Source organism: Podarcis filfolensis, assembly GCF_964270895.1.
Source record: "Podarcis filfolensis genome assembly, chromosome: 13".
NCBI classification, from domain to species: domain Eukaryota; kingdom Metazoa; phylum Chordata; class Lepidosauria; order Squamata; family Lacertidae; genus Podarcis; species Podarcis filfolensis.
In genome coordinates, this window is record NC_139615.1 from 31,232,274 (window position 1) to 31,257,453 (window position 25,180).

The following is a 25,180-nucleotide window of genomic DNA, read 5'->3' on the forward strand; positions in this document are numbered from 1 at the left end:
TGTCCTCAAAGCTTTGTTTGCTGAGGAAACACAAAGATAGGGGTAGGCACCTGGCTTGGGGAGACACAAGCTGACCTCTGACCCAGGACTACGGCCCTTCCCCCCCAACCTGCCCTCTTGTTCCACTGGTTGGGCCAGTGAGCTGGCAGTGGTCTGCAAGCTAAAAACCACTGAAGGTTGCTTCCTTGCTAGTTCTCTGGGCAAGCAATTGGCCAATGGACACATGGAGTGGGGACCACCAGACAGGAGGGTGGCCACCCAAAAGCTGGATCTGAACCTGCTAGAAATGTCCTTGTTAACTTCTAACACCGTCAGAGAGGCTGCAGGTAAGAATGTTTAGGATTCAGATATAAGAGACTGCACATTTCTTTTATTCCTTCGTCCATGCAATGACACAAATATGCCTCTAACGTTAAAGCAGGCTCGCTTTTCTTGAATCACCAGGCTTCCCTGGTGGTTTGAGTTTAAGGAAAGTTGAGAAATAAAAATGGAAGGTTTTCCAGAAACAAAACGAAAGTGGAGAAGCTAGGGATGGGGACTGAATTTGTTATGTCTTAAATTAGGGTGGGGGTGGGGGATTGCAGATATTGGTGTGTCCAAGCATGAAAGGGAAAAAAATACTTATTCTGACTCATGCCCACATCTGAAGCATTGCTAGCTAGGATAGAATCCCAGGATGCAATTTGTGTGCAGAAGGAAAAACAAGCTGCTCCTCACTGAGAGAGGCCTTGCCAGAGTCAAACAGAGATGGGTGGGAAGGGTAAAGAGAAAGAGCTCCCATTCTTCCCCTTCACCATTTCAAGCATATATGGATGCCCCTTTTCTTCACCCTCCCACCTTAAAGCTTTGCTAGGGCGCCTTCACTAGAATCTACGTCTGGACACCACGCTAAGGACCCAAAGGTTCATAGCTGCTCCTGGCCCAGCCCTCCTGTCACACTGGAATCCTGCCTCTGTTAGAAGAAACCACACTTCTGGCCAAGGTCTTGCCAAGATCCAAAAAAGGAGCTATGTCTGAAACAAAGCCTCGGCTGAAAGCAGTAGCGAGAGCCTCCTTGTTAAGGCAGCCGATGACAAGAGTGAACGAAAAGAAAATAATAGAATAAAAAAGAAGAGTGTTACTGTGGGCCATAAAATGTTTTTCATCAGCTGCTAGAGAACAGTTTGCCTGGCGCTAACAAAACCCTTCGCCCCCATCCCCTGCCAAGCTTCAGGCACTGTGGCAAACAAGGCAAAATCCATTTGCCTTCTACTTGGAGCAGGGATGACATGCCACCCTCTTGCCACTTAGCTAAAAATCAGGACATTTTTGCCTGCCAAAGAAACTCTGCTCCATTTTTCAGACCAATAGATCTGACCAAAGATACCCACAATGTTTATTTTTAATAGTGACAGAATGCACGCAATATAAAATTACTACCTTTGCTTCCTTCGCCGCTGTGTTTATAGTCCTGTATCTTTTGTTGCTCTCTCTTTTCTCTCTCCTCTCTTCAAAAAAGACCAGTCCTCCCTTCCCCTGGGAATCTCTGACGTCCAAGCTAATATTTCCTCTCTTTCTCAATCTTTCCTTTTAAGTTTTGCTTTTTTAAAAGAGAGAGAGAGAGAACTGGGGGACGTCCTGATGTGGGAGGGATATAGAGAGCTGAGAGAATTCCTTTCCGTGCATCCTGTCAAGAGTCACTCTGTAGCCCAGGGTTCTCCCATTGGCTGGCCCAGCCGGCTTTCGCACCACAGGAATGCTGACACACCCCTGTGAGGCACCAGGGCAGAGGGAAACCCACACAAAGGTTCCTTTGCTGTACGAGATGTGGAAAAAGCAAAAGCAACTTCGGGTGGCCGGCTCCTTACACCTCAGCTGAGAGTAACTGCCTCTGTGGCTATGATCCTTTGCGCTGAACTTTGTAAGAGAGCTGCTCAGCACAATTCGTAAGTTGCCCTGGGCCAATTCTGGAGGTCACCAAGAACCAACAGCATCCATGTTCCTACATCAGCATTGTTGTATTTCCAGCATAATTCAAAGTGCTGCTTTGAGCCTGTAATGCCCTAAAAGGCTTGGGCCTTGCACACTTCAGACTGAGGATGTTCAATTTACAGCTGGCAAGCTTTATCAATTTTCTCTCTCTTTCTCCTTCTCTCTCCCTCTCTCTCTCTCTCTCTCTCTCTCTCTCTCTCTCACACACACACACACACACACACACTTTTTCTAAATTTTAATCAAGAAAATTTTGCTCATATGTATAATGAAAAGTGCAGGGTGGGGTGTTTTTAAATACAGTCGTACCTTGGATTCTGTACGTCCTGGAACTCGGACGTTTTGGCTCCCGAATGCTGAAAACCTGGAAGTGATTGTTTCAGTTTGTGAACGTTCTTTTGGAACCCAAACATCCAACGGGGCTTCTGTGACTTCTGATTGGCTGCAGGACCTTCCTGCAGCCAATCAGAAGCCACAATTTGATTTATGAACGTTTTGGAAGTCGAATGGACTTCTGGAATGGATTCCGTTCGACTTCCAAGGTACGACTGTAGTGTGAGAATAAAATGATCCACCCTTTAGTAACACAGGCTCTTTTGGTTTTCTGTGATGAGCTTCTTAATCAACATGGGGACATTTCACCAAGTCCAAGCTGCTTTTCATGCAGCTCAGCAAAAACCACCACCAGGAGAACATCCAGTAAGACACTCACCAGCTGTAGAATATCCTCATCTTTGGGCATGATGGAGAGCTCCAAAGCATCTTCACTGCAATGAGGAGACAGAATTTTGCAAAAGGAAAAAAACAAACAAACACAGTTTAGTGATGAATAGGAATTAAATGTATTCAAACCACCCGACCTAACTCCTAAAGTAGGTGGGAGAAAACCATCAAGCATTAAAAGCTTCCTGAAACAGGGCTGCCTTCAGATGTCTACAAAAAAAAAACACCATATACTTGTTAAACTCTTTGACATCTGCCAGGAGGGTGCTCCACAGAGTAGAGGTGACTACTGAAAAGGCATTCTGTCTGGTTCCCTGTAATTTCACTATTCGCAGTGAAGGAACCGCCAGAAGGCCCTTGGAGCTGGACCTCAGTGTTCAGGCTGAACGATGGGGATAGAGATGCTCCCTCAGATATAAAGGGCTGAAGCCATTTAGGGCTTGTCTGAATGTGCTTGCCTAAACACAAATGTTTTTAGCAGGCACTGAAAAGTGAAAATGCCCGATGCCATGGGGTGGGGTGGGAAGGAAGCCACATCAGGGGGCACCTCTAGCCACCCCCCTCATCAAACTGGAAAGCTAATTTTAACAGTTTTTATTTATTTATTGCTGTGTGTTTGTTGAAACTTTAAGTCCCATCCTCAAGACTAAATATTCTCAGGAATCCTAACAATTAAAAGCAAGATAATCAACAAAACAAATTTGATTTTAAACAGCAGACATTTAAAAAAACCAACAGAAGCACCACAGAATTAGAACCAAGGTGGCAGATTGAAACCAATTTTGGCTCATGTTTTAAAAAGCAGCTGAGAAAATAGAAAGGTCTTTGGTGCAAAAATAGGAGCACCAAACAAGCCTTCCATAAATGCGGTGCCACTACCGAAAAGGCCTTCCTGGTGGTTGCTAAAAGCCTGACTTCAGAAAGGAGAAACACTCAGAGAAAGGCTTCCAATGATGTTTTTAACGCACAGATGAGGAAGGTGGTCCTAACCTAAACTGTAAAGCAAGGACAGGGAACCTGGTGGCCTCCTGGTGGTGTTGGACTGCAATTCCCATAATCGCCATCCATTGGCCATACTGGCTGAGGCTGATGGGAGCTGCACACAAGTGACATCTGGGGGGGGCGGGGGGAGGCACATGTTCCCCGTCTCTGCTGTAAAGAAGCTGCTTCACACCATGTCAGAAGAGCAACCTGTCAAGCCCAATGGCCGACTCAGCAGCAGCCCCTCAAGTCACAAGAGTTGTTTCCTAGCCCTGCCATGTGACGTCTTTCCACGGGAAGTGCCAGGGGCTGAGTCTCTGCCCTGATGACTCTTTGACATCACATCTCATGTTTCTTTTACTAGAAGTTACCAGGGGTGTGTGCGGGGGGCAGACATGAGTCAGCAACAGCCACATGCCCTCCACAATATCTAGTTAGGTCCTCAGGCCTAATAACTCCAAAGCTGAGGTGAAATTAAACACAAGGATCTCCCGGCTCACAACTTAACATTGCAACAGCCTTCCGCGACCCATTATACTACAACAGACACCCCCAGTCTGGCATCCTGCAGATGTTTTGAACTATAACTCCCACAGCTGTGCTGGCTGGGGCTGAGGAGAGCAGCGGTCTAAAACATCTGGAGGGCAAGGCCACACTACAAACTATTTCTTCAATGAGCAGTCCAGAATAATTAATAGCTGTTTAATCAATCTAACGCATTGGCAAGATTGCCTCTTTCTGTGAACCACTGAGGCCTGGCCAGGTTCGTCCTAGTTTTGCCCATTTTAAGCTTTGTTCTTCGCGCGCACACACCCAGTTAATTATTTCGCCTCCCCTTTACCTCAGGTGGAAAAAGACGGCCATTCCTTTCCCTCAGAGATGGGGGGAAATATTTCCAAAATTTCAGGCGTCAGCCCTAGATTTCATGGCAGCCAGGCTTTCAGAAATTTTCCACTTCCTCACCCCCCCCCTCCAATTCGCTCCCAGACAACTGAGAAGAGGGCCTCAAGCCAGAAACTTTTCTTACCAAACTTTTCTCATAAGGCTTGCAAGTCATCTGACGGGCAACCTTTACGATTGCTTTTTGCAGCTTGTCTGCAGAGTTGTCCTCTCTGTGTCTCTCTCTCTGTTTCCCCCTGGCTAGGTCCCCCCCCCCCGCCCCTCCACACGCCTTTGATGCTTCTGGGCCAGGCATTTTATATATATAGTTCCTGGCTGGATTGATTTCGTTTTACACGTTCCCCATTCGCTATATTTAGGTCCCCTTCTCAGGTTAGTCTGGCCTCCCCACGTCCCATACGCAATTCTGAAGGCTAATGGAGCTCAATGCCACATTACAAAACACGGTGAGGCAGTGCCTCTTATTAGGCCATTTTTTTTCTCTTTGCTTCAGGAACAGACCAAATTTTAAGTGCTGAATGCAGCGCCTCCCCCTGGTCAGGGGAAGTGATACATTTTCACAAGAGCTGTTTAAGAAAAGTGCCTGTAAACATCATCAGACACAGCTAACTTAAGTCACCTGAGGAACTAGAATCTATAGATTACAAGAACAAAACCAGTGCTTTTTTTTTTCTTTAAAAAAATGTTTAAGGGTACTCTCATTTTGACTCCAGAAAATCACCATTTTATAGTTCAAATTGGGAAAAATAAAAAACAGTAAATGGAAAAAAGTACAAAGATTCACAAAATGTTTAGGGGTATGTGTACCCCTGCGTCCGCCCCCCCAAGAAAAAAGCACTGAACAAAACTATACATTATAACAAACATGGGATTTGGATTCCTCCCTCTTTGTGCTGACGTCACCACACCAATACCCTGCCCATCAACAGCAGGTGCTGAACAAAGGCGAGACAGGGAGACCGAGGGCAAAAATGTCATTTTCAGTCACAGCCCCATGTAGTTCTGCTCCAAGAGTATGCCAGGCAAAAATTTCTAGAGCAGGGTTCCTATTGTCACTGTACACAGATTGTTATTATTTAAGGCATGTCTGACCACAGGCTTACACTCTTGCAAGAAACACAATACAAATGAGAAAAGGGAATGCGGAGGATAGCAAAGAAATTCAGGAACCTAGTTTCCTAGCTGGAATTAAAACCAAGGAGACAGTTCCGGGAACCAAAATGGCTGTTGGTCCCAGATGATGTGGGCTCTGCTGTCTGTCCCTCTCCCTCAGATGCAGCCCAGTGGAAATGGCTGCCGGTGGAAAGAGTTCTGGGAGAGGAGAACTCAAATGGTAGGTTTGTCCCGGAAGGCCCAATGAAGTGGGGGCTCATATGGTTATCACCAGACAAACAACGTCCCTGTGAGAAAACCAGTTGCAGTGCCAGGGGATATAAAACAGCTGCTGCCCGCCTGACGATCAGAACGAGCGGAGTTGAGGTGGAGAAAGCAGAGAATGTGGCAAACACGACAGACGGATTATAAAGAGCACTACAAGTTGGAGCAATGAAGACACGTGCTTGGGAGGGGTACTTGGGCAAGACGCCCAAGGCAAAGATACTGGCCCATTTTAAAATCGAATAAAGGAGAGACTCATGCTTTTGTGTGTGTGTACACTATTAAATCATTTCAGCAACCATCTGAGTTTATACAGAAGCTCACCCAGAGGGCAAAATACCACCCAGGAATTATATGTAAGATCAAAAGAGGAGCCCTGAGCTGGATCAGACCAGAGGCCCTTCTACTCCAGCCTTCTTTCCTCACAATAGGCAACCAGGTTCCACTGAGAAGTCTGAAAAGTAGGAACCGAGAACAGCAGCACCATCCCAATTTGTGATTCCCAAGAACTGGTATTCAGAGGCATACAGTGGTACCTCGGGTTAAGAACTTAATTCGTTCTGGAGGTCTGTTCTTAACCTGAAACTGTTCTTAACCTGAAGCATCACTTTAGCTAATGGGGACTCCTGCTGCTGCCACGCCGCCGGAGCACAATTTCTGTTCTCATCCTGAAGCAAAGTTCTTAACCTGAGGTAATATTTCTGGGTTAGCAGTCTGTAACCCAAAGCGTATGTAACCCGAGGTACCGCTGTACTGCCTTCGACAGCGTTGGGAGAACAGAGCCATCATGGCTGGCATGGAAGAGGAGGTTGTAAATGTGTTAAAATAAATAAAATGGGCGAAGTATCTCAATTAAGCTCTCTCTCCAGCCAAAATACCCCCCCCAAAAAAAAACCACCACCTGAAATGTTTTGAGAAAGAGAAGAGTTTCAAAGACCAGCCTGTGTTCCTTGAAATGTCTGTAAGGGGAAAGATGGAGATTAACTCACCAGTTCTGTATGAGGCCGATGACCTGTGAGTAGGTTTTCCCGATGATGCTTTCGCCATTCACTTTGACAAGACGGTCTCCTGCAGAAGAGGACAGGTTAACGGAAAAAGGCCCACCAACACAAAAACGGAAAGAAGGCAAGCAATTCAGGATTTGTTTTGCTTGCTTATAAATCTCACCCTGTATGGAAGGCAAGGGGGTAGGGAGAGGTTTGTTTTTTAAAAGGAAAGACGTCTAAAATACCAAGGGTCTTTGCTGAGGTGACCTGCACCAAGAAAAGCTGGGTTTTGAAACCAGGATCCATTATAAAAAAAAATATGCAGGTGAGTGACCTATGCATTTGTAGCCACCCATTCAGTCTGAAAGAATGAGGACACCCAATGTGTCCTTGGGGGGGGTCCCATTTAATAATAATAATAATAATAATAATAATAATAATAATAATAATAATAATAATTTATTATTTATACCCTGCCTGTCAGGGAACTGCCATCGGAACTAGAGGAGGAGGCGAGGCTCCACAGTGATGCTGGAGAGGGGCCAAGCAGGGAGAGAGGCAGGTCTCCGGCTGGGGAAGAAAATCAGCGCAACACCAGGGATAGAGGGGGGCCAATGGGGGAAGCAGAGAGCAGGCTCCGGGACTCTTCACTGGACACCAGTGGGGAGAGCACAGGTCCTCCGCTACCCACGCCCTCCCTGCGCAGAAGACTTCCGCGCAGGGAGAGTAGGAGGAGACTGGGCGTCAAACAACTTTTATGTTGGAAAAGGTTTAAGAAACACCCACTGACGGATTCTGCCAGCGACTGAACAGCCACGGAGTGGATGGCTGTCCAGCGAGAAATGGTTTAAGCAGCCAACCTAGCCCAGAGCGGCGGCAACTTACGCACAAGCAACCCCTAAAGCCATTACACTGCCCATCTGGCTGGTTTTCTCCAGCCACTCTGGGCGGCTCCCAACAGAATATTAAAAACACAATAAAACATCAAACATTAAAAACTTCCCTAAACAGGGCTGCAATGAGTGGGAAAGTCTGAGGGGGGGTTCTAAGCACATTCAGGCACTTGGAAGTCTCTTAGTGATCAGGAACCCTGTTAAGGTGAGGTTCTCAGTTCTCAGCATACCCTCCAGGCCCAACAAACTTTGTGCTCCCATGCTTTCAGGCTAAACAGGGCCATGCACAAGACCAAGAAATGGCTCAGGTAAAAGAAAATGGATAGAATCAGTCAAAAACAAGCTAGCCAATGAGAATGGATCTTTGGGTACTGCTACAGACATAATCAAGGGAGTTACCTAAATTGGGGGGTTGCTGCTATTGGTATTAAATTTTATTATTTCAGATCCCCTTATTATTTGTGTGGAAATTGTTCGGATCAGTTCCGTATTTTTTGATTCTTTAATTTTTGTTTATGACTACTTTTGTTATTTGTAATTGGTTGTTTTTTTTCGATGTCGTAAGTCTCCTTGAGAGTAGTTTGAACTATGGAAAGGCGGCATCCAAATAAAACAATGTACAGTGGTACCTCGGGTTTAGAACTTAATTCGTTCCAGAGGTCCGTTCTTAACCTGAAACTGTTCTTAACCTGAGGTACCACTTTAGCTGATGGGGCCTCCCGCTGCTGCCACGCTGCCGCTGCGCAATTTCTGTTCTCATCCTGAAGCAAAGTTCTTAACCCGAGGTACTATTTCTGGGTTAGTGGAGTCTGTAACCTGAAGCATCTGTAACCTGAAGCATCTGTAACCCGAGGTACCACGGTACGTATGTATTCAAAAAGAAGTCCCATCTCTCACCTGTTCGGAGGCCAGCCTTGTGTGCTGGCCCATCTTCCTTCACACTTTTCACAAAGATGGTGTCCATGGGTTCCAGACGGTTCCGGGAGGGGCCTTAAGTGATGGAGAGAAAGCGAGACAGTGCTTTTGATATTATTATTTAATAAATCTGGATGTCTGGCAATTCAACAAAATTCTCTAGGCAGCTCATAAAACAAAAACAATAATATTAATTGCTTATTAAAGCAACAGAAACAGCTCGGCGTAAAACCACGCTGAACTAGTGAGAGCATAAGGTTTATTTAAAGCCACTTTAAAGCCAGCCAGGGATGCTTTGGCCTGGATGAATGGAAATGTATTTGCTCCGTGCTGAAAAGGCCATAAAAACAATAGCCAATCTGGTGCTCCTGCTAGTGTATTTCCACTGTGCCAACCTCTCTCCCACCTCCCCCTCTTCTTCAGCAGTGAGTCAGCTGTTGGAAGATCATCTCTACTGGTAGAATGTCTCCAAGCAATCCTCCCTGAGGAGTTATTCCATAACTACAGTGCCACCACCAAAAAGGCCCTCTTCCTTTGTAGTCACCCACCTCCCTTCACCTCCCTTCTGAAGAGGATCTTCAGGTTTGGGTACATACATGTAGGAGGAGAACATCATTTAAGTGACTTATATGACCACTTGAAATAAGGAATGCTAGAAATCCTGATGGCTCTCATACTTATTTCCATGGTTTTCTGTGTGGGAGTGGAATCAAGCCCACAAGTCCCAGGTGGTTTGGGAAGTTGCCCATGAGACAGATTCACCAGGGAGCTTAGGCCTGACCTACCATGAAAACAGCCATGGCGTGACACAGTCCAAAAGGGTGCACGGTCATATCATCCATGACTACCAGCAGCCCTTGGAGCTGGCTAGAGCACAACCCTCAGTGCCTGCCCCCTTAAGGATGAGACTGAGTGCAGCTCCCAGAAAAGCAAAATTTTTCTATCAAGGATAAAGAGCAGTGATGCGTTCCGACGGCATCAGATTTGCTCAGCTCAAAATCCTGCCTCAAGGCACCGGAGTTGCAGACCTGTCCTTCAACTAGGAAAGGAAGCCAAGAGTGGCATTATTCACTAAGAGCTCAGCTATTTGCAGACTATGCCCCCTTTGAGCTACCGTGGAAGAAATCCTGGGACTGCCCTTCAGACTCCAGTGCCAGGAAACCCCAGTCATTCACCCAAGAATGGAGTCTGCTTCATTAGAACAAGTGAGGCACTTCCCCAAAAACCTCAGCCTGCCCCCATCTGCCTGCCTTCTGATTTGCATCCAATCCAAGGGGTGGCACTAGTTATCAGTTTCTTCCTCCTTAATCTCATTACTACTCTCCTTGTCAAACTCAGCAAGAAAGGAGGGCAGGTTGGGCGGCAGGGGGACAGACAGAGAAGGCTAGAATTCATTGGCTTTGCCTATCATTGGCTCTGGCTCCATCTACTATTTTCATCTCTGTCCTTCACATCTAACAGTCTCAAAGGGCACCAGCCTCCACCAACTGCAAACCAGAACGGACTAAGGCAGCCTCTGCCAACCTGGTTCCCTCCAGATATCTTGGACCATAACTCCCATTGCGCTAGCCAGCAGTGACGGAGGAAGCATGCCTTCAGGTATTTGGGTAGCAAGCTGTTTAGAGCTCTATAGGCAAGCACCATCACCTTAAATTGTGCCAGGAAGCAAATAGGCAGCCAGTGCAATTCTTTAAGAATTGGTGTGAGGATTGCTTGGAGATATTCTACCATTTGACCTACCCACACAAGACAGAATTTCTGGAGCCTAATCCTGAACTAAGTAAAACATCTGTGTTATTTTCAAAGGCAGCCCCATGTATAACACATTATAACAGCAATGGCTGATCATCGTAACTAAGCTATCCATATCCACAACTGTCATGCTATACGCTTCTTCCTCCGGTAGTGGAGAATGCAAAGAGGACCTGAGAAGCAGCATTTGCAATGCACAACAAAAGTTTCCCTGCCAAGGTTCTACTTTGCAGAGACACCACAGATTTGTTAGCACTAAGATGCAAAGGAAGCCCTCTGCATGGAGCAAGTTAAGGCAGCCAACTCAGGAAGCAGTTTTTAGGTGTCATTAGGGAGAGCGGAGTCAGAAAGAACTTCCACAATCCACTGGATGCTCTCCTGTAAAAGCCCCACTGTAATTAACTTCCAATGGAACAAAAGCCACCAGTATTTTGAACTCCCTTCAGTTTTTACTCTAGAGGCCATCCCTGTCTTCTTCACCATTCACGGCACGGCCATACAGGAATATATTCATTTCCCCGCAAGTTAGGAAGATACGAGCTCAATGAAAGTCCTGTGGGAATGTCCCAGAGGTCTCATACTTGTTTTCTTAAAATCCCACGGTTCCTTACAAACCAGAGAGCTAAAAAAAAGTCTAGAGTAAGACAATCCACAACTTTCTGTTTCCATTTGGAAGTCACAATTTAGATGGAACAGCACAGATTGCTTCCTCACTAGCTGTTTTGCTGGCATTGCTGTTCTTTACACATTCCTGTTTAGAGTGCATGTCATTGTTCGCCTACTGTTCTCAAAGTAATCATTGCAAAGAAGTCTGGACTAGGTGGTCTGTGGTTTATTCTAGCAAGGTACTTCTTTCTGTTCTTAAACAATAATGCACACTCAGGATCCCTTAACATGATCCCTTATGTCTTAACTGTTAAAATATTGTGGGTGTGAATTCTTGCACTTGAAAAGTTAAAAAAAATCTGATTCTGATTGCGCGCACAAAAGACTGAATCCCACTCCTAACTTAGAGTAAAAGAAACACAGATACATACCTGTTCTGTTTCCATTTTCTTCCTCCTACAAAAGAGAGAACAGAGAAAATTTGACCACCCAGGATTCCTTAATCACCTCCTCTTCCTCCCTCCCCTTAAATATAAAAAAACCACTCTTGGTTACAGCCACTAGTGGCTGGAATGTTTTCTTTCAACATAATGAACTGTTTGGCCCTTACTTGGAAGATACTGATAAAAGGGCATATAAACTTGCCCATTCATTCTCACTAAGATTTTACGGCATTACCCCTCATATAAATGCATCTATGCTTGTCTATCTAATGCTTCTCCCTTAGGTCAAAATTCCCAAATTGCAAAATGATCCCATTGCTATGAGCAAAAATGTTGATAACAGGCACCCTTGTTGACAGCCCCTTCCCCCACGTTAAAGAGTTCTGATCTATAATCCATTAGCTGGTAAGTTTGCTTTAGGTTTATCATATGCAGCGCCAATTCATGCACCTCCAAAAATATGAGAAACTTTCATTCAAGGCTTTTTCTGAATCCATGGAATGGGAGAAGCAGTGAGCCTCCTTGAGCCCTCATGTAACTGTCATGTGAGGGAACTGATTGCCCAAATATGACTATCATTATCTTACAAAATTTTCAAAATTAATGCCCAAAGTTTTTAAGCATATATATCCTGCTAATGACAACCTCACAAAAATTGGAACCAAGTTCAGCAAAATGTTTCACTTTCATTATCTATATCAACAGTTAACTGATTAGAATTGTCATTCCCAAGAACAGATCTATATTTTCAAGTTGTCGTTTTATGCCCTGAAGAACAGAAAATAGATGTTGGGGGGGACACACACCCAACTGATTATGCACTGCCACAACAGAGCAAGCTGTTCCTGACTTTGCACGTAGTGAGATTATTATGGTGGATGATAGGAGTGCAGTTACGGATTTTTCAATATATGTCTATGAATTCCACGTGTCATAGACATACTGTATATGTTCCTGCTCTCGATATAGACCTTTTAAAATAGGTATAAGCTTTTTCACTGGTTAACAATTGTTTATTGTATAGATTGTATTGTATTGTATTGTATTGTATTGTATTGTATTGTATTGTATTGTATTGTATTGTATAGATTGTTTATTGTGATACATCTTGCATGCCTGGTCTCCCAAGTCCAAGTCCAACCCTCTAAACACTACGCCCACTAGGCTCTCATGAAGACTCTGCAATGCTCTGTTATCTCAACTAAAGAAGTTCAAACAGCAAAGGTCACAATCTAGCCACAGTTAAGCACTTCCAAGCCACATTGGTTAGGCGGCCTTCTCTCCTGTAAATGAAATGGATTGCACCTTAAATTTAGCCCCTTTCCCCACGATGTTGAACCACAGCTACCCTGGCAAGATTTCCGTGTTAGCAGGTCTTCTCCGTCCTGTTGCTTTATAACACCATTCCATACATATCCCACCTCCAAATATTTCCTGTAATTTTCTATCCCATATGTAAACCTTGGCCAGCTTTGCTTTTAAGATAGTATCAGTTATGCTAAGCATAAAATTACATATAATGCAAAGCAGCCCTGAAACAGAATAGCTAACCACTGCAAGCACATGCTATGTCCTGGGGGGAGAAACCCCACAAACGCCTCTTGTCTAGGGGTGGGGATGAAAATCTGCCTCCCCACAACTCACTTGACGTCCTCTCCGAACCACCAAACATCTGTATGAACCCAGTTTTGCAAATGCACGAACAGCTTTTAAATAACAACAAGAACAATAGGAAGTAGAAGAATCATGGCTACAAGCAACTTATCCATTTGCAAAGTTTAATTTTTAGAGCAGACTTAGTCCTTTCTGGACAGAGGGTTCGAATTGTTATGGTCGTGCATGGTGCTGGGTAAGTATTGAACTCGCAAGAAAGCAGGTCTCTCTGTTCTTTGCTGTAAGGTCCTTTCCCAAAATGAGTGCAAGATGGGTGAAGAAGCAAACCCATTCCTTTCCAGCTGACCCACAAACAGGATTCTGCAAAGGGGCACACAGCCAAAGCTTGGCTTGGCTGTTTCGCTGATGACGTGTCACAGCTCTTACAGGAGGAAGAAGCAATCCACATCCCATTCCTTCAGTATTCAGGACAAAAGGACGTAGGCCAGGTTGCCCCACCTTACTGACAATCCTTGCAGTGCTCCTTCTGTGCTGATCAACCCAGTGCCCTGCATTTTTTGCTGAGGGATGCTGCCCCCAAGATGCCCACAGCTGTGAACTTTTTAAAAGGAAAAAAGGTTGCTCCCAGCACTCCTCTCTTTCTTTCTTTCTTTCTTTCTTTCTTTCTTTCTTTCTTTCTTTTTGAGAATGTATACCCCACACTCAGTATTAGAACTGTTGTTTTTTTAAAAAACAAACACCTTTTTACAGAGTTTCAATATGAACATAAACATAAGACTTACATCTGAGAAAGAGATATGTCGACAGACAACCCCACTACTCCAAAAGCTCAGATTTCTGAATGATCTCTCACTCTGTACATATCCAACCTACCACTGCAGACCCTTCTGCAGATATCATCTCAATAGGTCAGTTCTGTACAATGTAGAATTCGGGTTTTTTGTGTGGTAGCACTTACCCCTATGGATCTCCCTCCCGTTACATATTAGACAGGTGAGGTCTCCATCATCTTTTAGGCAGCTCCCTAAAAGAGCTTCCTTTCCCAATAAGCCTTTTTAAGTGGAGATCTTTATCCCCGTCTATTTGACTTGAAACTGTTTTTATTGTTGTTTTTCTTACTGCTAAAATTGCTTGGGGGAAGTTTTATGGGAAACGATTCATGAAGGAAATAATAAATAAATAAAAAACCACTTAAACACAAACACATAAACATACTTCCCAGGACTATTTGAGAGAAGTGCCTTTTCTGGGGAAGGCAGGAAAGAGCTCACCAGCACGTACTACTAAATGTGGGAATCATGGTGCAGGGGTATTTTTAATAAAACAACTTTTCGTGCATAATGAGGATCGAAAAGCTCAGCTACCAACCAAGTCATTCTTCCACCGCCCCCCCTACACGCCCAGCACTTTCCACCAGTTGAGCTCCCCAGCATTAGTGCTGCTGCAGCCACACACCTCTCTCTCCCCTGTTGCTTGCTCACAAATGGCTATTTTGCATGAGAACTGTTGCCTGTCCAGTCATTCAAAAATGACGACACAAGTGCACATTTCAGTTCTATGGGGTGGTATCAGCTCTCAGCACTTTGCATGCACCCCCTCCCATACTCTCCTGGAGAATCCACCGGGGCGCACACTGCCCCCTCCTGCAGAGCCTTGCCACCACTTGAGCCCTTCCAGTCGTGGTGTGATTGTGGCCATCAGACTTGCCCTCCTTCTAGTTGTACACATGTGCAGGCACATCTAGCAGCAGAAGCATTGTGTTTGGCTGGGAGCTGAATGACCACTTGACTCCCATTACAGAGTTGCTGCCACTTAAGCCCATTTGTGTGAATGCAGTGTTCAAAAAGGGTAGCCCAAGTTTATTCAATATTATGAAATACCGCTCTATACACACATACACACACATACAGAGAGAGGGAGGGAGGAAGAGAAAAGTAACAGTAGTGGTTACATCAATCACTCTAACATATTTTGGCAAAGGAAATAAAGAGAAAGCTCTCCCCTGCCTATTATAGTGAAGACGTAAATTAAGGAGCCACACTGCTGCATTCCCAGGCAGGATGGAACTCAGCCTCCCATCTCATTGGACTGGTAGGGTGGGAAGCAGGGAGCCTAACACTAGGTGGCGCCAGAGCCAATGGCAGGCACCAATTCTAGTTTCATCCTCCTTCCTTGCTACTTGCACACGGGCAACATTGTGAAAAAGAAGGAAAACGCTGGAAGGTAGGGCCAGATCTCGGAGTGGTTTTAAGTAGCCAGGTCGCTGGCTCACTGAGAACAGACTGGGGCTGGTGGAGAAGTGCCCCCAATTGACCTGGTGGACCAGCTTCCACTGACTGGGGGGCCAAGTAGCAGCTTGCTAACTTTCCTTACACATGCAGTTTAACCTTCATCCTAACAGAGACTCCCACGGCACTCTGAATTATGTATTCGTTCTTGTTCATGGGTGTGAATGTCCATCTCTGGAGCTGCAGCAGGAGAACCACCTCTGAGAGAGAAGAACAAGGAAGGGCCTCTCCCCAGGGCCTGATGTCACAGTGTCCCCTTGTCTGTCACACAGGACTGGAACAAAAACTCCCTCCTGCAACCCTAACCCACTCCTCTCCTCCTCTGAGCACTAGGTCTTGTCAACTCACATCACGCCATGGCGAAGGCAAAATCTCAAGGACAGTCCCTCCAGCCAGAATTCACTCGCACACAACCCCATGCACACAGAGGCCCTGGATAATAATTAAGGCACTAAATATAGCTACGTATGAAGCTACTGACTGTTCCCAGTGAGACAGAGGCTAGCTTGCAGCATGGGGTGGGGGGGTTGGACAACTCTTCTAGGTTCAGTAGGAACATGCAGAGAACCACTTCCATCCCCACCCGGATGGCGCTTGGTGGAGGTTCCAAGGAGCATATTATCTTTCCCCTTCAGACTGCAGTTTGATTCGCTCGCGTGAATCATTGGGGGCTGTTTGTTCTGCAAACTTCCTTTCTATTTAGGGCACATGATTTGTGAGGATTCCTTGAGATGGCACAGGTGGTTATAAGGACATCAGAATTACATTCTGTGTGCTATCCAGATCTTACGGAAATGAGCCCAGTTTTTACAAGCTCTCAGATAACTTTTAAGAAATGTTTGGCGGGTTTTCCCCTTTGAGAATTCTGCCAGGGGCATAATATTAAGGAAACCCCCCCCCCCAAAAATCAGCCCTACCCATCAATTCTCCCTCCCTTCTTCAAGGCTTGCCCTTGTCAAACAAGGGCAGCAGCAGACAGGGCTAGTGACAGCGGTTGCATCTTTAAGGCTGGAACCTTGTGCAGAGCAGTGGCTGCTGTTGAAGAGCCTGGGAAACCGAGTTCCAAATATGTTCTGTCTGTGGCTCTTCAGCCAGGAGAGGGCACCTACTGTTGCTCTTCCTATCTTCCACCCTACCATTCCTAATGGGCACCAGCCTCCACTGGTCTATCCAAAATATATCCTTTAAAAAAAGAGAAGAGGGGAAAACTTCCACCGAACTCTTTAAAATCATGAGCTGCTGTGGGTGAAATATGCAAGTCAAAGTGACATCTCTGATAAAACCAAATAAATAAGAGCCCCCAAATATCAGAGCAGAGACTTCCACCTTTTGCCGTCTTTCAATCCAAAGGTTGGAATGGAAGATGTTTTGAACTATCACACTTTGCTTAAGCAGCTAGGTGCTTCCAGAGCTGGCATTTGCCAGCAGAGGGCTTTGTTCTGCCTTATCTGGCTGACCTCACCCCAAACTCCCCTGACCGGACACAAATGACCTTTCTGATGCTAAAAACTTCCAGGTCAGGGTCAGGCCTCCATTTGAGCAATAACCCACCTGGCCTTGTGCTTGAACTTCCCTCCCTCCCTCCCTCCCTGCCTGAAGTCTTTGTCCCAGATCCCCCGGATACCCAAACCAGCTGTCTCTTGGTCTCCACCCAGCCCCGGCTCTGAATCACCAGGAACTGCAGCTGATCTGTCTTCCTGGTGTTTGACTCAGCTCTAATCTGCTTCCTGTTCGGCCTCCTTCCATATCTTGAGTCCATACGTTTGCACTCTGGCAATGAATCCCATTATGGCTCAAAGTAGTGCCTTCTAAGAATGCCATATTCCAGGTTCTCAAAATTTGTATAGGTTAATTTGCATCCTGCCTCTGCACGCGGGAGGTTACCTGCAGTGCCTAACTCCCCTTGGGGCACAAGGAGGCAATGAAGTCATCTGCCAACAGTTGCCAAAGAATGCCTGGCATGGAACACATGGTTCCCTGCTCCCTCCCCAGTGAGTCACCTCCATCGAAACCCAGCCCCCGGACCTGGCGCCCCACCCTGCCAAAGCGTCTTCTCCTTGCCCTGGCGATGGGGATGTCCCAAGTAGGCTGCTGAAATTCCCCTATGGGGTTTTGCTTCATTGCTTTGCTTACGCCACCACGTGGAGAAGAGTGGAATGGTGGTGCCAAATATGCATTTTTAACGCAATGAACAAAGCCAAAGTACACGTAAACTGCATTTGCTTACATTCATCTTGCGTTACCTTTGGCTTCCCTCCCTCCCTCCTTATGTTGTCTTCTCATTCTGGAGCTATATGACATTATAATGTCCATGGAATATGTTTCTTTGCCTGCTATTCTGCTAAGCACCACATATATTGATGGCACTTTATAAAACACTAACAAAAGATTTAAAGGGTTAGCGTTCGGTTTGTGAAGAAGATCAGCCCTAAGCTGAAGCTATTCGCAGCTTTTCACAAATATTTTCGGCAGTTGAAAAAAACCACCCTCAACCGTCTCCTTTTCTGGATAACTTTTCAACACTCTGCAAAAATTCCACCAATTTGTTTACATTGCCCATTCTTGACTTCAGCTCCCAATTGACTTCACTTGTGCTCGGTAAGTATGATTGGCTGTGTAACACGGGGATGTCACGCATTTCACTGCAGGATCCCTGATTGGTTGGGATAACTTGCATGATGCAGCTAGGAAGTAAAAAAAAGAAACAGCCATCAAGAGAAAAACAAATGAGCCAGAGAAGCGGCTGCCAGGGGAAATGATGAAACACGACATGGCTTTTTTATAAAGTGAGTATCTGCATACAATGCTTCTAAAGAAATATTTTAAATTCCTTGAACCATTTTTGACATGAAAACAAAAGCTGGAAATTTTCTCATAAATCCCTATCAGGAGCCCACAAATATACTTGCCAGATTGCCAGTGGCAGACCAATATTTCAGTCTGGCAAGCACATCACATAAGCTTTTGGAAGAACTTGGAAACAGCAGGAAGAGCCTTCAAAAGTCCAGGGCAAGTCCAGGGTCAATCAAGCCTCCAGCCACGTTCTGCATTGGAAATGCACTGCTGTGTCTCAGCATCTCCAAAGCTTGTCATGAAGTCAAATAGAAGACCCCACCCCTTCTCCAAAACCAGGGAAGAGGTAAGGCTGGTACTGACCACAAATTTTGTCTGACTACCAAGACGAACCAGAAGTTGTGGTCCCAATTCACATATGCACTCTGTGGCTTCTATCATTCGCTCAAGGAGCGACAGCAAACCAAAAAGATGTCACTAGGGACTCTGCCTTCTCTTTTGACAGCAGCCTCCTCGCCATTCTACCAGCTCCATCCCAGGCTGCTCCTGGAGCCGCCACAGCTCAGTGATCAAGCACATTTATTTACCGTAATTCCTTTTTCGTACCACCGTTCTACCAAGGCACTCATGTTTCAGCTGCAATTACTGCACTTCATGGGGTTGGAATAGAGGCCTTCTGGGTCCCTTCCAACTATACAATTCTACGACTAAAAGGTCCCAAGTTCAGTCCCTGGCATCTTCAGATAGGGCTGGGATAGATGCCTGGAACCCTAGAGAGCTGCTACCTGTCAGTGCAGACAATACTGAACTAGATGGAGCAATGGTCCAACATGGGTTAAGATAGTTTACTTTGCTCTACCCTCCCTATACCACCTTACATCAGCTCCAACACCCGCCTAGCCTTGCTAACCCTCCTGCCTTGACACCAGATCCATCTGAGATACCTTCAACACCTTCTTCCCTTGCGGCCAGCTGCTTTGCTGTTCTGCCCTCACGGAGTCCCTGTTCAGACTAGGCCATTACCTGGAGCTTGGATGGTAAGCCTATCTGTCTCCGCATCCCAGACACTGTCTCCCTTTGAGGCTCTGATCTTGACCAGTACTTTACTACAGTCCCGGACCAGGACCAACAGGCCACTTATTGAGTTTCAGGATACATGTCGTAGCAAGAACAATTCCTAATGCATGATCTTGGTTGTGGGGTAGAGAGAGAGGGACCAGCAGAGGGAAGTGAACAGAGCCAACTTTGGCAGGGAGAGGGAGTGGGGGCAGCCTTTTGTCCGAACCATGAAACACAACAGTCACCCTTTATACAGATGAAGCTGACACTGCAAAAAAAACCCCAACCAGCGGGGACAGACTGGGAGCAGTTTAATGCATACCCCCACCCCATCTCCTCCCGCCAACCCTTCTGCGCCTTTGAACTTATCTGGCAAAGAACCCATTTTCCCTTTCTGAAATGACAAAAGAAAAAAAGGGAGGGTGAGGTCTCTGGTCTGCGAGGGCCGGAAAGCTGGCTCTCTCTTGCAGCGACAGTGCTTCCATGCCAGACATTTCATCAGAATGGAATGGGACATCAGCAAATAGCTCCCAGGAATTTGGAACTGCACTCGGGGTGCGTGTTGGGAATGCGCATGTGGAGGAAGGGATGTCAGTTCCAACTTCCAAAGATGGAGGTCAGCCCAGCAGCCTCCTTGATATTGTAACGGGTATCAAGTATTTACCCCATGTTGGGATGCTACTGGCCCCTTAAAACTGGGCAGCAGGCCCTTCAGATTCAAAAGGGAAAGGCCACTCAGCTAGTTGCATTATCTATCGCTTAGGGGCAGGGCAACCAGGGGATTTGGGTCAATGAAGAATCCCATCTCAGACAGCAAATTCTGTAGGATTCCAAACCCAACAGTTTCTGTGTTTGAGAAAAGGAAAGCTTTTGGACACTCAGGGAGAGTAGAAGCGAGCTTTACTTATGCACATCAGACTCTTAAGAGATCACCCGCAAGAGATTAGATATGAGATGGAATAGCTTTTAAAGGAAAACGGAGAACTCGACAAAAGTTATTTTCTGAAAAAAGAAGGATCGGGAAAGAATGATCCCCTGGAGGCTGACAGGTAATAATTTTAAAAGCTGTTAAATTTGTTAGCGGCTGAATTTGCTTTGGGCAGTTTGTAGCAAATTTGTGGAATGTGCAGCCAAGGAGGGAAAGTATAAATCAAAGAAGAGCTCAGCAAAGTTGTGTGGGTCAAACAGGATCAAAGTCCAAAAACAAAGGATGAAACCACCACATCCAGTCGGCTCATCAAAAATTAAAACAGTAATGCTGGGAAGGGCTAGTGGTCAGTGGCTGAACATGCACTTTTGCATGCAAAAGTTCTCAGGTTCAATCCTCAGCATCTCCACTTAGAGCTAGGAAACACTTCTTTGTGGTGAAGGGATAGCTCAACCAGTAGAGCATGAGACTCTTAAATCTCAGGGTCGTGGGTTTGAGCCCCACATTGGGCAAAACATTTCTGTGTTGCAGGTGGTTGGATGACCATTGTGGTCCCTTCCAACTCTACAATTTTATGATTCTATGAAATCATAGAATAATCAAACATTTTATGATTCTATGAAATCATAGAATAATCAAACATTTTATGATTCTATGAAATCATAGAATAATCAAACATGCCAGTCAATGTAGACAAGATTGGGCTAGGTGGGGCATTGGTCTTGAATTGGTCTATGTTCTTAATGAAATGTCAGACAAGCTTACGCTTCATGTAACTATGCATCACCTAGCACAGCCTTGCCCTACCTGGGGCCACCCAGATGTTTCGGAAAACATTGGACAACAAAAGATGCTCTCAAGGCAAATCTAAAAAAAAAAGTTGTATAAACACAGTCAACTGGGAAACACTGGCCTGCAAGCACTCCAATTGGAGAATAGCCTCTACCAAAGACTTCATGGACTTTGAAGATGTACAAACTCAGGACCAAAAAGAGAAACAAGCTAAGAGGAAGGCAGGTTTGGCAAGCCTCACCGTGATCAATTCCCACCCGGAAACCTTTGTCCCCACTGTGGAACGATGTGTGGATCCAGAATTGGCCTCTACAATCCCTCATGGACACACTGTTAAGAGCACATTCATGGAAGATAATCTTACTTGGCTAAGAGTAATCATCAAGGAATACATATACACACAGGCAGCACCATACATGGAAGTTCCCTGCGGTCTCCCATCCAGCTAGTAACCAGACCTGGACTAGATTAGCTTCAGCAAGGGTACTGGACATTGTGCCTCCAGACTATGCCCAGGATCATTATAAGACACACCTCTGGAATGAACCCTGCCCAGTCTTCAAACTCAGAACGGACATTACCTTCACGTTGGAATGAACTGCCGATTCTGGGGGGTAGACGATGAAGTGCCGGAGGGTGAAGCCGTAACCCCCCTGCAAATTCTTGTGCAGCACCACTGTCTTCGGCCCCACCCAGGGGAAGGACTCCACAGGGGGGGCATTGGCATTTGTGGCCGTACCATCTCTCTGGCCCAGTTTCGGCTGTCAATGAACAATAAAAAGAGGCAGGTAAGCAAAATATTACATATCAGCTGGAATTTGGAGCAGGATGGATAGCCCCCTCCCTCCCCAATCTCTCTCTCACACACACCAACCACATGAACAGGTGTTTGGAAGGACCTTTCCAAAGAGGATGAGGATAAAGAGACTGTCAAAGTTTTTAAAAGCCTATAGCCCGGAATATTCCCTGGAGACCATTTAGTTTCCCAGAGGGCTTCGGTGTCCCCTTCCTGATGGAAGGCAAGCTTCACCCTTTGTCAACAGACTTGGACAGCTCTCAAGCTGAGAAATCTCAGCTGGAGACAGACTACAGCTTTCCCCCAAGTGTTGAGAATGTAATGATAAGAGGAATTATGCTTCTCATAGATACACCCAACTGTTTTATGATTTTTTCCCCCAATGAAAATGACCGTCTTCGAAGAGTGTCGAGTTGGACAAAGGAAGGATATAAATGAAATAAGTAACAACATACTGTATAGCATCTGGCGGATACATGTTTCTTTGCATTGCTGCTGACAAAAATCACAATGAAAAATATTTGACTAGAGACGGTAGCAGAACACAAACAAGTGTGCCTCTACCACACCAGCTTCAACTGTCTTAAAACTGATTGTTTGGCTGAGGAACTAGTGAGTTACTGGGTACAATATGCACTCAGTCTCCAGAACTCTCTTCTGGTACAGAAAGGATGTGCAACATCAGTCTCTGATTGGTGAGCTATATAAAGTCCCTGGATTTGCCAGGCCTGGTATAAGTACTAGAAGCCATGCATCTTGTCTCTGCTTGATCCACAGCATCTGGGGCCAGCATCTGGCGCTGTGACCGCTGAGCAAGAGCCAGAGATAAAAACTGTTGTAGACTCCCCAGTATGCTAGAACAGATTGAAGAGTATTTGCAAGTGCATGGAAAGGGAGAAAAGCCATGTCTGATTATACGCTCCGCTTGAAAATTGGGTTTGAACACTTGGGTTTTCTTTCAGTGGAACCAGTCAGGGGTCACTGAAGTTTCTTGAAAGCAGAAAATAAGCATGGGATTTTTTTCATTCATTGGTTTCTCCTCTGTATTCAGCAGATGATGTGTACATACTATATCTTTAAAGCACATTCAAGGCACATTTACTCCCTCAAATAATTCTTGGCGCTATCGCTTGTTAAGGGCTGATGGGAATTGTAATTCTGCGATGGGTAAACTACAGCACCCAGAATTCTTTGCATGAAAGAACGTGCTTCAAAGGCACTTTAAAGGTGTGATGTGTAAGCAACCATTTCACATTACTCCACCACACACACACCGGCCCCAAAATTCATTTCAATTTTCGTTCTTGAAGGTTGGAAGGAAAGAGAAGAAATTGCACTGAGGTCTTCCTTCCTCCATTTCCCCTGGAACAAAGCCCTAACTGATCACGGGGAAGTGGAATGGGAGGGGGGGGGGAAAGGAGGGAGAAAATACCTTTGAGTATGTGTGCAAGGAAAGGAATGCATTTTGAACTTTTTCCAACACCTGCACCTCAGCACAACCCTTTAAAAAGGGAGTCTTTTGAAAAAGAGCTCCATCATGGTTGAATTTAGACAGGTTTCAGCATGAGACAAGAAGCAAAAGCAGAAGGATTTCACACTGTTTGCGAGCTATAGCTCCTTGAGTTAACCACACTTCCAATTCTTACTGTAAAAGCCTCCCTACCACCAGCGCATAAGACGTTGACGCAGCAAGTCCACATGGGAGCTCCCCCCTATAACTACATTCCATTGGTAACCCAGAGGAATGTAATATCCAAGTCCGACATGTAATCTTAAAGGCTTTCCATCTCCCTCCTGTCAACCCCTGTGGGATGCCCAAGGTTTGCAACATGACACTCTATACTTTAGAAGGGAATTATGCACCTCTCCGTCTCGCCAGCTCAAAACCAGATGGCCTTCAATTGCTTTGGGGCTTGCAATAACTACACGGGAACTAACAACAAGGCTTTATGATATGATGCATTTGCAGCTAGAAGGTCATCTGGGCTAAAACAATCAGCAGTGGCATCAGGATAAATAGATGATAAGATAGATAGATAGATAGATAGATAGATAGATAGATAGACAGACAGACAGACAGACAGACAGGCAGACAGACAGATAGACACACACCACTTGAAAGCAAAAAAATCCTCAAAGTGGTTTACATGGTACAAGAAGGCTTATAGGCATGTATCAATGAAGCTGTTTTGGGACTCCACATGGATAGCTTCCACACAAGAGCTAATGAACAGATTCTCTCAAACTATGCCTAAATGGCTACTCAGATGCTGGCTGTCTTGCCTTCAGCAACGGGTAAAGGTAAAGGGACCCCTGACCATTAGGTCCAGTCGTGGCCAACTCTGGGGTTGCGGCGCTCATCTCGCTTTATTGGCCAAGGGAGCCAGCATACAGCTTCCGGGTCATGTGGCCAGCATGACTAAGCCACTTCTGGCGAACCAGAGCAGTGCACGGAAACGCCATTTACCTTCCCGCCAGAGCGGTACCTATTTATCTACTTGCACTTTGATGTGCTTTCGAACTGCTAGGTTGGCAGGAGCAGGGACTGAGCAACGGGAGCTCACCCCGTCACGGGGATTCGAACCGCTGACCTTCTGATCGGCAAGTCCTAGGCTCTGTGGTTTAACCCACAGCGCCACCCGCGTCCTCAGCAATGGGACAACAGACTAAATCTTGGTGTTCCTCCAGCATGACCAAATCCAAAAAATTATTCATATTTGCATGGATTTTTGTATTTAACATAATTTATTCTGCACAACATAGGCACTGATTCCTAGAAAACCCTGCTGAATGTAAATTTTGGCTTTCAGAATTGACACACACAACTCTCAAGCCTGTCTTCACAATCCTAATCTACTCTTGTGCTCATAGAATCGTGCAATCTACAGAGTTGTGTTTACAATTAATGAAATATCTTATTATAAAGTGGTTAAAAGAAAGATCAGTTAGCTGATCGATAGCTCCACCAGGATTGTACTGCTCTGTGAACATATGTTCTAGCTGTGGATTGAGAAGGTGCCAGCAGCAGAATGTTGACCAATGGTGCAGCTTCAGTGGCGGAAATTGAATGTCAGTTTAAAACTAGAAGAGGGAAAAGGGAGAACCTTGTAATGAGCATGAGCAGAGCAGAGACTGTGTGCAGTTGAAATGGAAGGAAGGACAAATCCAGGGTCCCCCACAAACATCTAAAGAGGCTATTTGTCAGCCTACCAATGACACTGGCTTTCCTATCTCCTCCTCTCTCTTTCATAGCGTTTATGTCCCTGAAGGGAAAGTCATGAATTTACCTTCTTGAATGCAGGAGGAGGTACAACCGGAGTTAATGGGATGTTTCTAAGAGCTGCCAAAAGGCAGAGCATCAGA

General features: G+C 45.5%; 1 protein-coding gene across 5 annotated transcripts in view; it reads right to left on the reverse strand.

Moving 5' to 3' along the window:
- Window positions 1–25,180, reverse strand: part of ARHGAP23 (Rho GTPase activating protein 23) — a 171,861-nt gene that overhangs the window by 46,902 nt on the left and 99,779 nt on the right. For 4 of the 5 annotated variants that reach the window (XM_083582343.1, XM_083582341.1, XM_083582342.1 and 1 more), the window contains exons 2-6: window positions 21,603–21,782; window positions 11,536–11,560; window positions 8,729–8,821; window positions 6,942–7,020; window positions 2,684–2,738 (exon numbers count right to left, since the gene is read on the reverse strand). In XM_083582343.1, coding sequence (XP_083438469.1) covers window positions 2,684–2,738; window positions 6,942–7,020; window positions 8,729–8,821; window positions 11,536–11,560; window positions 21,603–21,782 — 432 coding nt within the window. Of the gene's footprint in view, window positions 1–2,683; window positions 2,739–4,702; window positions 4,809–6,941; window positions 7,021–8,728; window positions 8,822–11,535; window positions 11,561–21,602; window positions 21,783–25,180 lie in introns of those variants that run through there. The other variant, XM_083582344.1, reaches the window with a different exon arrangement.